Source organism: Octodon degus, unplaced genomic scaffold (assembly GCF_000260255.1).
Source record: "Octodon degus isolate 3935 unplaced genomic scaffold, OctDeg1.0 scaffold00069, whole genome shotgun sequence".
In the NCBI taxonomy this organism is placed as follows: domain Eukaryota; kingdom Metazoa; phylum Chordata; class Mammalia; order Rodentia; family Octodontidae; genus Octodon; species Octodon degus.
The window spans coordinates 7,940,843-7,953,525 of record NW_004524645.1 but is presented as its reverse complement, the minus strand read 5'-3'; the positions used below and the strand labels follow the sequence as shown (position 1 = coordinate 7,953,525).

Sequence of the window (12,683 nt, the reverse complement as noted above, 5' to 3'; positions counted from 1 at the left end):
GCATTTGGAGAGGCTAATGCAGCCAGATCATAAATTCTCAAGTTTAAGCACAGCCAATTCAACAATTTAGCAGGTCCCTTCTCAAAACAAAAACAAAAACAAAACATAGGGGTTGTTGCTCAGCATGAAGGCTCTGGGCTTAATCCCCAGCACTGCCCCAAAGAACAAAAACAAAAACAGCTCTAAGTAAAACTTCATTCCTTTTGGTTTATATTGCAAATCGGCTGCATATTGATATATTCATTTAATTTGTCATCTTCACCTATATAATCTATTCTCCTCATGCTAGAAAGTATTTCAATAAAATTGCAAATGTGGCAAATATACCCATGTTAGGTAATTTTCTTAGTAGTGATATATTTTATTAACAGATCTTTAAATTCATTCCTCACCATCTAAAATATTCTTTAAACAGAAGTTTCTTTTCTAAATCCTTTTATTTATCTATTTTTATTTTTTTAAAGAGTACAAATTAGAAATAAAACAGAAACAATTACAAGTGACACAGATTTTCACTTAACAAGGTAATATGAATTTCACAGTATTTTTTGTCATACACAGTGTTGCCTTCCAACCAGTTATTCCTATTACCAGAGACATCCATGTAAAATTGGAAGAAGAAAGAAATATATAAGAAATTAAGAAGACCAGGGCTGACCAGATCGCTCAGTAGACGTTCGATTCCCCACCTGCAGTGCCAGTGGCACCCTCTGCAACGTGCTGAGGCGGGACTGAGACTGGGTGTGGGGTGCACACCTGTAATCCCAGCACTTGGGAGGCTGAAAACAGGAGGATCGCTATGAGTCTTATCTACATAGTGAGACCCTGTAGACTCTGTATTAAATACATAAATTTTTTTTAAAAAGAAATTAAGACAAAAAGGAGAAACAATTGAAAAAAGGAGGTGAAACAAATTAAAGTATTAACTGCTCTAAACTTGCGAAAAATCTGACCTCTGTTATTTTACAATTAGAAAAAGAATGACATAAGTGTGGCTAAATATCAAGTGTTAGTAAAACAAAACTTGCATAATGAAAGAATGTTTAGTTCATGATCATGTTATTCCCCAGAGAGTAGCTGAAGAGTTGTGCAAGAAGACAAAGTTTATGCAAAGTAAACACCCTAAAAGCACTGTCTTAGTCTCATGGAAGTTCCATTACATGTTGAGAGGTCAGAAGAAACACAGTCTTAATGGATTGTTTCCACTTAGTAGATAGCTGAAAACTTTGCTTTGACTGCTGTACTCAACAAATGATTAGTTTTAAAGAATGTACTTAAGTGTAAGTGTCCAGCAGTTTTTCCTTCTAAACATGCTTATGTGAACATTTTAATAGTGCTTTTAAAAATATACCTCTCACCCCAAAGTCAGCTATGTCAACTAACTCTTACAAGCAAAGTGATAGATGAATGCTCTAGTAGGGACCACATGGAATGATGAATGGGACAGTGTCTCACACTTAAGTTCATCCACATATCATCAAGCACCCACTCCAGAAAGTTACATAATCTCTGTGCATCAGTTTCTTCATCTGGATGAGCATAAAAAGAAACCCACTCCATAATGTTTTTATAAGAGGTAAATCACATACAAGTGCATACAATAGGGCCTGGCATGTAGAAACATAGCAAAAATGATGTACACGTTAGCTCTGCTTTGGAGGCATGATGATCTCATGTCAACTATTAATACACAATGTTATGCAACAAATGCCCTAAAACTCAGTGGCTTCAAACAATGAGCTATTCTACTCTTACATCTGGTGTTCAGAAGTTTAGAGTGGGCCCAGCTGAGCTTGACTTGTAAGTCCAGGTCTGCTTCTTGTGTTTCTCATCTTTTGGACCAGCAAGACTTCCAGATCATTTTCTTCCTATGACTACAGAACAGACAGGAGAAAACAAATCCCACAACGCAAGCTCAGTTCCAGTTTGTACTTGTTTCATGTCTACTAACATCCCATTGCCCAAAGCAAGTGACACTACCAAGTTCAAAGTTAACAGGCAGGAAAATATATGTATTCAATAGAGATGGCGTAAGAAAGAACTGGTAGTCTGAATAATAATTTAATTCACCAAGATCCCAAAGAGTTTTCATAGTTTTAATCCCATTTAATCACTACAATTTATACTCAAATTTAAAGTAAGAGCAGGGACCAACACTAGCATTTTACAGAAGTACCAATGACACAAAGACAGGAGTTTGAAAAAAGAAAAAAAGTAGACCTTTCATAAGCTTCTTAGGCACCTTGTCTCTTGACTGCCAGCCTAGCATTCTATGGACCCTTATCGTGAGTAGTTTCACTCTTAATGAATAAATTTTCTAATGTCACTGCAAATGACATGGGAAACGTTCAGACTATGGAAGTTAAAAAAAAAAGGTACAAAATAACCTGTGCGTTCACTATGGTTCCTTTTTTTCCTCCTATAGCTCTTTGAAATATCAGTGCCTTTGACATCAGTACCTGAATTAGTGTCTGTTAAAGTTGCCAACCATACAGGTTGTAAGTGCTTGCCCACAGCCCCCCAGCATTCATATTCAATCATTAGAAGATCCATCCAGATCCCCGAGGAAGATCCGTAAGCATTTCTTGCACTCTATTATACTTGTTCTTACCTTTTTCCCAAATGGTTTTTGAGAATACTTTCTTAATCGTAGTCACCACTTCGCTTTTAACTTTCAGAACCAGATGTACTGATAACTGTTTAGCAGTTATCAGTATTAGATGTATTAGATGTATATGATGAAAGCACTAAAAAGTTCGCTGATAATTAACTCGCCATGTCTCCTTGTAAGACACCTTTGTTCTTTCAAGTTTCTTCCTAATACAAGAAGTCCAATAGCTTCAGCTTCCAATTTAACACATATCCCTTCATTCCAGAATAAGCATTAAATAAGGCCAATTTCAGGTCATGTATGTTTGTGTCTTGAAATGAGAAGAAAGATATTTTAAAAGGATTTTTAAGAATCACTAGGAAAGGACAAAACCATCAGTATATGAGTTTTGCAACTCTAACTTTTCTCCCTAAAGTTAAACAAACAGAAAATTCCCACTTAAAATCAAAATGAATTCAAATTAGCTGGACTGTAAAATTTTACTGAGATTAATTTTGCGATTGTTTATAAGACAGAGTATGAGATAATATGTTCTGAAAGCAAAGCTAAATATCAAGGCAAGAAAGTAAGAAGGGGTCAGGGAGATGGCTCAGTGGAATAAGGGCTTGCCTGGCAAACACAAGGGCCTGAGTTTGATCCCCGGTACTGAAAAAAAGAAGAAAGAAAGAAAGAAAGAAAGAAAGAAAGAAAGAAAGAAAGAAAGAAAGAAAGAAGGAAGGAAGGAAGGAAGGAAGGAAAGAAAGAAAGAAAGAAAGAAAGAAAGAAAGAAAGAAAGAAAGAAAGAAAGAAAGAAAGAAAGATAATTGGACATAGAGGAAGGACAAGTTACAAATACTGAATAATGCAATAAAGGTAGCGTATGAGTATTGACTAGAAGAGCCAACTTGTGATCACATGTTGGTAACACTAAGCCCAGAAGATAGACACCTCCCCAACAGGAAAACAAGTTTATAGAGCAGAGAATTTGCTTTTAAGGTAGCCCTGTTGCCCAGGCTTATGCACTTATCTCTGTGTGAAAGGAAATAATCTTAGACGCTGTCTCAGAACCATAATTGATTTTGGTAACTAAACTGTTGACAGCTGTAATTTATATAATTTTATCACTCATTTTTTAAAGAGATTAATAACTTTCCTAAATTACAGTTTGGTTTCTGAATGTTTCCCAACAGAATATTTATACTTACATAATTGTGATCTAATCCGATGCAGGTCATATATGTAATTAAGTGCCCTAAAATATTAACTGTTAATGCATAATTACATTTTGTGGCGAGAACATTTGAACTGTAGTGTGAGAATTTTGAAATCTATAGTCCATTTTTATTAACCCTAATCACTATGTCATCCAACAGGGAAGATCCCATTTATTCTCCCTATCTAACTGCAATGTTATTTTTATTTTAAAGAAAAAAATAATGACAAAGACAAAAACAAGGCAACATAAAATTAAAATGGTATGATATTTAAAAATAGGAATAGAAAATTAACAGTAGTTGTTATACCACACATTTATATCATCAAATTTGATGCTCAGATTGCCAGATGTGGCATGCAAGACCAATCAAACAACTGAACAATATTATTATATTTTTTGGAGGTTTTTTTTTTTTTTTGCGGTACCAGGGATTGAACTCAGGACCTCACTCTTGCCAGGTAAGTGCTTATTCTACCGAGATATCTCCCAGGCCCAAACTACTGAACATTAACTCTTTCTTTCAATAAGACATTAGAAACAATACACATTTTTTTAAAAGAAGGGAAAAATCATGTAAGTATATACACAGGAAAGCTAAGATAATTGTACTCCTAATCTCTACCAATTTTTGAAGGTAGCAATTACTGTTTAAAATTTTTACTTTAGTGAGCCTGGGGAGAGTCACATGGAGAGAAAAAACATTTTCTCAAGCTTTCACAGAGAGTAAATTGGTCAAGCAATGGCCGTGACTCATCCTCATGTCAGACACTGACAAAAGCATCTGCAAAGTGTGGTACAGGGCTACAGGATAAATCCTGAGAGTACTTGGGTGAACTTATCAGATACAAAAGTTACATTTCTTGTTATATAGGTCTTGCTATATCTTGGTCTTAACCATCCAGCAAAAAAGTATAAAAGCGAGGTATATAAAGTAAAGCCATATTAATACAATGAGCTGTAAAAGGCTCAAGTCAATAACTTCTGAGGATAACCCACTAATATTATAGACTGCTAGACAGTGTTAGATTGTTTAGTTGAATTCAAACACCTATAGTATTTAGATGCCAATAGAATAGTCACCTCTGACAGGACAAAAATAAAAGGATACAAAGGAAAGATCATCTTGTATTTATATATACAAAATAGTTAGGATAAATTTACAGCTACTTTTGCTTAATTCAATGAGAAGAAAGAGGTGTACTAACAGTGTTTGGACAGAATATCCTGTCTGCTTCTTGTACTATGGATAAACACTAAGAAGATAACAATGTACAGTGTATTGACTATCAAAACTGTCCTATTTTTTCCATAATTTTATTGACAAACAAATAGCAATGAGAAAGTTTCAAAAAAATTAGGTAGGAAAGTTTCAATAATTAACACATTGCATACATTCTTCCTAGTGGTTAATTGCTGTACAAGATGTGGACTTGAAATCCTATTTACAAACACAATTACAACAAATCCCTCTATTCATAAAGAATGTAACTATGTATCTATCTTAACCAGTTTGAATACACAGTTACAAAAAGTAAATTCATCTGTATTACAAAAAGTAAATTCATCTGTATAAAACTGTCCTATTAATCAGCTGTGAAACTGTCTCATTCATATTTATTTCTCAATAAAAATAAATAAATAAATAAACCCAAAAAAGAATAAAAAATAAAACTATGAAGGAAAGACATAAAAAATAAAACTATTCACAAATTAAAAAAATAAAATTGGTTTCAGTATTATAAAATACCAGTTTTATTTTGAGACTTGCTGCTTTGTCTTAATAAAACTTCAGTGTATCTGGAATGCATTTTTGTAAGAAAATAATAAAATAAAATAAAATAAAAATTTTACTTTGACTAATTTTAGATGCTAATATCTATAATCTGAGCAACTACATCAAAGAAAGCAATGTACAATATAACAACCACTGTTGAATACCTTTTGTCTTATAATTGCAATTTTAAAAACAATAAAAATTTTAGAATCTTAACTATTCTTTCAGACATTTCATGTTCCAAAATTATGGTCACTCTTTAAAGCTTTGAAATTTGGTTCATTGTTTTCTTTTCCCAGCTGTCCCCATTCCAAGAAACTTTGTCCTATTGACATGCTATGGGACAACAACAAATGTCAATGCATTTTACAGGAGGAAAATCCACTGGCTGGAACGGAAGGTAATGATAGTAGCAGTGAAATAATAATAGCTATTATAAAAATAGCAAAATAGAAATGAAATTATTGAGTACTTACTGTGATCAGGGACTATATAATCCTTTATATATATTAACTTGTTTCTCTTCCCAACAACCCTACTATTAGCTCAACTTAGTAATCACAAGATTGGCACTCCAAGATGTTTAGTAATTTCCTCAAGATCACACAGCTTAGGGTGGTGGAAACAGTCAGAATCTAGAGCGGTCTGCACTGTGATCCCACAGTAAGTCCACCAAGGCACCACTGTGCCTTTTAATCTCAAAGAAAAGCCGATTGTGATCAGAGTATCCTCATGGTACTGATTTAGAACGAAGATGCTAAACAGTAATGAAAACCACTTCAGAACCAAACACTAATCACAGTTTACTAACTCATTCATATAAAAGTCTCACAGGATTATAAAACAATTTTGAAATTGGTTTCCTTCAAATACATCACATGAAAACAAACTGATAATTTGAAAAAAAAATGGTGAATACAAGAAAATTTTCTGGAGTTAGAGTAAAATAAAAGCAAAACATGGCTACCGTACTAGGAAGAGTTGGGAGGACAGTGAGATAGGTTCTCACCCTGGCTACAAAGTCATCCACAGTGGCACAGTGTGTGGTGCTGAACATGAATGCCTTTAGAATTAATTTCCTAGGGAATTTTAGAGAACCTCACAGAGAAAAACATGATAAGGAGCAATATTATGTGAATTTTGTTTATAAACTGATATTCAAGCAAGAATAGTAAGAATAAGACACTAGGAAATCCATCTTAGAAATTGTAAAGTGCAACCTACTTCCTATAATTCTCTCTCAGCTCCCTTTTAAATATTTTCAGGAAATTTCAACACAGGGTGGGAAGTAAACTGTAAAGTTGTTGTAGTTCAGATGATCACACAGATATGGAATGTCCTTTATACCCTTCCCCACCCTCTTCTGGAATATACATCAGTTATGTGGAAATTCTTCACCCACCAACGCAGCACCATTCTTTAGGGCACCAATTGTTGTCGCTACATTGAATTTAAATCTTTCTTGCTCCAGAACAGACTATCCAATGGAATATAGTGAGAGTCACACGTGTTATTTATGCTTTACATCGCTCACATTTAAAAGTTAGAAATATGTGAAATTAATTCTACCAGGCTTTTATTTAATACAATAGGTCAAGATAGTATCATTTTAACTTGGAACCAATATAAAACTTATTAATGAGATAACCTATATTTCTTGTGCTCCACATTTGAATTGAACTTGTGCTCACTCTTCCAGCACATCATAACTCCTCCATTTCATGTTTAGTAGCCACATGTGGCCCAGCGCTTCCTCAATCGACAGCCCAGAGCATCACTGTATTTGTTCATTTGTAGAAATGATGGAAGTGGGAGGCATGGACAGACTAAATCACAATCATTTGTAATTTTCATCTCCCATAACTCCCTGATGTGACCAAATTCACATTCATTTCTCCAAAGGCCCCACCAAACTCATAATGATATATATCAATCTTAGTGCTCACTACACATCTATGCAACTGTTAAGCCAACTACCGTTTCTACAATGGCTTCTCTTAACCAGATGAGTGCATGTTGGGTTAATGAATCCAAGTTCAATTAAATTACATATTATCAAATTCAGGTCTTTGTTCTAAATTGTTAAAACAAACAAAAAGCAAGAGAAAAACTAAGGGGATTCCTCAATTCTGTAAAGTATTTGATATGTCTCTTCCATTCTCAAGATCCAAATTTCAACAATTCATTTTTTAAAATTCCTTCAGTTCATTGTTAAGATTGATACATGGAACAAGGGTGGAAAACCTTGGTAACCCAACATTAACTTCAATATTCAGTGAATCACTTGCAATAAGTTGTTACTCTACCCAGTTCACCTGCCTCTGGGCTCTACTCCTTTCAACTTGCCCAGAAGGATGTAAGGACTGCCTCTGTCACATAATTTGTTGAAGATCAACCAATGCTTTGGTGACTATTTCCCTAAGACAGGGATGGCGACCCCTTTCAAGCTTTCAATGATAACTAGCAGCCTTCTTATGTCCACATGCTAGAGGTTCATCATGTCTACTCAGCCATGCCGTCCAAGAATAAAGTTATTCCTGCATGAAGTATTCTGGGTGGATTTCTGCTGCCATCTAGTGATCAATGCAAATCTGCTAAGAGTTTTTGTTTTTAACTACCAATTTAGTCTCTTACCTCAAGGTGACATTTGCCTCACTGGTGTATGGCTTACAATGCTCACCCTTATCCTCTTGACAAAACTCAGAATGATGTCTTCCCAGATATCCATTCCACATAATTTCTAAAACATCACCAGTTACACAGCAATCAAAAACATGAGATTGAATGATAATGAGATTGCTTTTTCTTTTTTTTTTTTTTTTTCGGTACCAGGGATTGAACTCAGGACCCTTGTGCTTGCCAGGCAAGTGATTATTCTACTGAGCTATCTTCCCAGCCCCGAGATTGCTATTTTGGTACATTATTGGTGGTTAGAATTGGCAAGAATGTGGTGTGGTTTAACCTAATATCTTAAAAAAATACTGACTAGGATTCTTCAGAGTCTACACACATCAGCCTGTTTCAGTAGCCTTCTTATTGCACCAAATAAATCCAACAGATGTTTATTGAGTGCCTATTTTATGCCAGAAGAAAAAGACCTGGCTCCTAGCCTTCAGGGTGTTTTACGTAAGAGGAAAAACAGGAGTAAACAGACTAATGTAATCAGTGCAAGAAACAACACGAGACAAAATGGAAATATGCACAGGGATTGAGCTCAGGACCCTTGTGCTTGCCAGGCAAGTGATTATTCTACTGAGCTATCTTCCCAGCCCCGAGATTGCTATTTTGGTACATTAAAAAAAATATGGATGAGGTACTCAGCCAAGCTTGAAGACACTGGGGAAGATATCAGAGGGAAAAGATGACTAGCAGAGTATAGAATGACATGTCATTTCCTAAATGAGGTAAACTGGGAAAGAAGCAGATTTGGAGAAGAAGCATGCCTTTTCCTCCAAGGCCTTTGTGAGTGACCAAATGACAGGTCAAGTTTTCGCAAAGTTTCTGTCTCATTATTTTTACAATGAATTCCAATTTATTGGTTAGCATTAGACATGAAGTAGGAGCTATCCAACTGCCTTGTTCACCTTCTTAAAGTATCTGTCAGCTGAGAGTGTCAAAGACTTCTCAGAACCCTCTTTGGCTGAGTGTATGTTCAGCTAATATCTTTGGAACCCAAGTTCATCAATGTGGCTGGATTTCTTATAGCAGTGTAATGATCTACCTTAAGGAACTATATCACTCTTGTCACCCTTTTGAAGTTTGAGGTATATTCTTGCAATTTCAACACTTCTGGGTGTCTCTGCTTTTAATCTTTTTTTTTTTTTTTCCCGGAACCGGGGATTGAACTCAGGCTCTTGCACTTGTCAGGCAAGTGCTTAATCTACTGAGCCATCTCCCCGGCCCCTCTGCTTTTAATCTTAAAAAATAGAAAAATCCTGCAGGATGACTAGGCTTATAATGCTGGACATCCTATATTTTAGTGTCAATGCTTGGTTGTAAAAGTGCATTTTCAGCAATTGTCAGTGTAAAAAAATCTCTAAAAATATCTTAGAAATATTCAGATGATGATTCTTTGGTAATCACAATCCTAAGGAAACACAAGAATTCTGTGTTTGTCTTGCAAAATCAAAGATGAATTTCCTTCATTCCTGTGTAAACATTAAGGGTGCAAGTCTATAGGAAAGGAGACCTGATGAGTTCAGGATATATTAGGATGGTACATAATCTTCACTCAACGTTGGTGATCACATTATCCAGGATAAGCTATTCGGCCAACACTTCTGTGTTTCTGTTTAGACCTGTCTCATCTCCAGGAACCGGCTCTCTGTGGGCCACACATGAAGTTTGATGAAGATCGCTGTGAGTGTGTCTGTAAAACCCCATGTCCCAGAGATCTAATCCAGCACCCAGAAAACTGCAGTTGCTTCGAATGCAAAGAAAGTTTGGAGAGTTGTTGCCAGAAGCACAAAATATTCCACCCAGACACCTGCAGGTCAAAGACTCTTCCACTTTCACCTTAACTTTGCTCATTGATAGTTAGTGGAAATGCCATTTTGATTTCATGGGACTCCTTATTAAGCTATTTTTCTGCGTGCCCTAGTCCCTTATTAACAAAAAATAGAAGTTTGGCAACTGAGAAATAAGTAAAAGTATATAGAGGGAAGATAAATCATGAAATTAAGAAAATCCAGTCTGTTACCATGAATTAATTATTCTTAAGCAAAAACTAAATTGATGAGATTTAAAGCATTTGGCTGGGTGGAGATTCAGATCAGCATACTCTGATTCACTCTCTCACTGTACATATCCATATGTGTTTGCTTTTTCTTTGATGAAGACATCACATAATTAATATAAGTGAGAAATTTATTGATGAATAGAACACTTTGAGATTATTGATTGAGCTTTAATAGATTTTGAATCTCTACTCAGGGTTTTATATTGACATTTTAAATATATATCTTGAAAATTTCCTTTAAAGACTTAATCAACAGCTATTCCTTTGAATTCTAAAGTCTCATTTTCACTTTCTTTTGTGACAGCTGTGAAGACAGATGCCCTTTTCATACCAGAACATGTGCAAGTGGAAAAGCAGCATGTGCAAAGCACTGCTGCTTTCCAAAGGAGAAAAAGGCCACACAGGGGCTCCACAGTCAAGAGAATCCTTGATTCACCTTTGTTTCAAGCTCCTCATTCCTATCATTTTAAGCAGCATATTGCTTTTTCAGGTTGCTGTCACTGTTTCTTTCTCTTTAGGTAACAGAAAAAAATCATTTCTCATAGTGCCACAATGACTACAGACCAACCTTCAGTCCAACACCAGCTGATATTTCCTGATTCGTTGACAGATGTAGCTTCAAATGCCTCTTTGCACAACACACAGTGGAGAGGAATGAATCTGTGGAACCCATATTTTGGTGGATGAGAAGGATCTTCTCTGGAATGAAATGGGTCATGTGATTGATTACTCAGAGCAAATGAGGAAAACTGTAGTCTCTGAGTCCTTTGCTAAGAGGGACTCTCATGATTTATTCTGATTCTTTCTTATGAAGAATTTCATTTGTATGGTCAGTACTGACTTTCTAATTTCTGTCCAGCTTGTAGTGTTCAAATTTAGTGAACTACTGTCTAACATATCATATTTAAGTGTATTTAAAGGAAATAAACATCATTCATTATGCAAGTCATCAAATTTTGTGTTATTTAGTAGGTTTCTATTCTACATATTATACTAAAGAAAAAAATGAGTGCAATAGGAAAAGGCATTTAGAAGTGGGAGGTACCAGGGGAGACACGAGCCCAGCAAAGCTGGGTTTCAGTTTTGGGAAATCAAGATAACACTTCTTAGAAAGTTTGTGATTCTAAACAAAGTTAAGTAAATGTGACCGAAACAGCATGAGAATTACACTGTGCTTTTGACCTCCATCCCAACACAAAGGAGAGCCTACTGGTATCCTTGAGATCTTTAAGGGTTTACATTCCTTCTGGTGCCTCTGGCTGTAAGCTTCTACACTTGCTCAATTCTCAATCTCATTTATATGTCAGCTCTTGTGGAAAGATGATTCTTCTGTGTTTCATAGCTACCCAGGAAGGAAACATATATCTTTTTCTTTGTTTCCTTCTTCTGAAGAAACCCTACATACAATTTGTTGGTGGCATGGCCTTTGCTGAAATTTTGATATATCAGATTTAGTAGTATTAACAGCATTATTTATCAAATATCTTAAAAATCAATCTCTCTGTAGTATCTTGCATAGACATACACACAATTTATTACAGCACTCAGCACACAGTTTTGCAAATAGCAATGTTTATATTTATCTCCTCACTATACCACCACTCTCTTATGGATAGAGATAGCATTTATCAACTTTTTGTAACCCAAATTTCTCAGACCAGACAACCCTGGAGCAAGGCAATCTCAAGGAAAAAAGACAATGATAAAGACAAATGTAACGCTGTTGGATGTTTACCTAAGTTTTTGTGCTTCCTTGCGTAGGTCTCCTGAGCAGCTCCTGGATTTCCCCTTTCTAAGTTCTCTGATGGCTGTATCTTCAGGCCCTCTGACCCTTTGTTTGTCTCTACCCTAGTGGGATAGACTGCTTACACCTGCTCACTGGCATCTTACTGAACCAGGCTTGTTTTGCCTGCCACAAAATACACCAATCATTTAAACAATGAATTTTATAAAAGAAAAGTTTGTTCAAAAGGTGGCCAAGTGTGGAAGTGGGAGGGCTAAGTCTCCAATTCACCTCCCTAGAGGTAGATTTTAGACATATTTATGTGATAAAGGAGCAAGGTGAAATGTGATTGTAGGTGATGTAGTCAGTGGTCTTCATCAGACACATGTCCAGAAAATGGTGGTGTTAGTGTAATCCAAGGAAGGAGTTTTAGGCTTCCTGACTGTATAAAGTCACATATCCAGGTGCCACCTCTTCAAGCCCAAGTAAAGAGATGGTGGTTTCAACAAATGCAGCTCTCGAATCTCTGAAAAGTAATCCAGGCAACTGTTACCACTATAATCCACACATCAACAGGAGACTAAGAATATATTACCCAGTCACTCCTCTCCTGCTGCTGTTCTCTCCCTTCACTTCATTGCT

At 35.8% G+C, this 12,683-nt stretch overlaps 1 protein-coding gene across 2 annotated transcripts in view; it reads left to right on the top strand.

Moving 5' to 3' along the window:
* Nucleotides 1-11,257, top strand: part of Vegfd (vascular endothelial growth factor D) — a 37,775-nt gene extending 26,518 nt beyond the window's left edge. For both annotated transcript variants that reach the window (XM_023719588.1, XM_004635071.2), the window contains exons 4-7: nt 2,426-2,574; nt 5,880-5,980; nt 9,877-10,072; nt 10,623-11,257. In XM_023719588.1, the coding sequence (XP_023575356.1) occupies nt 2,426-2,574; nt 5,880-5,980; nt 9,877-10,072; nt 10,623-10,749 (573 nt within the window). In that variant the 3' untranslated portion in view covers nt 10,750-11,257. The remainder of the gene's footprint in view (nt 1-2,425; nt 2,575-5,879; nt 5,981-9,876; nt 10,073-10,622) is intronic.
* The last annotated feature ends 1,426 nt before the right edge of the window (nt 11,258-12,683 follow it).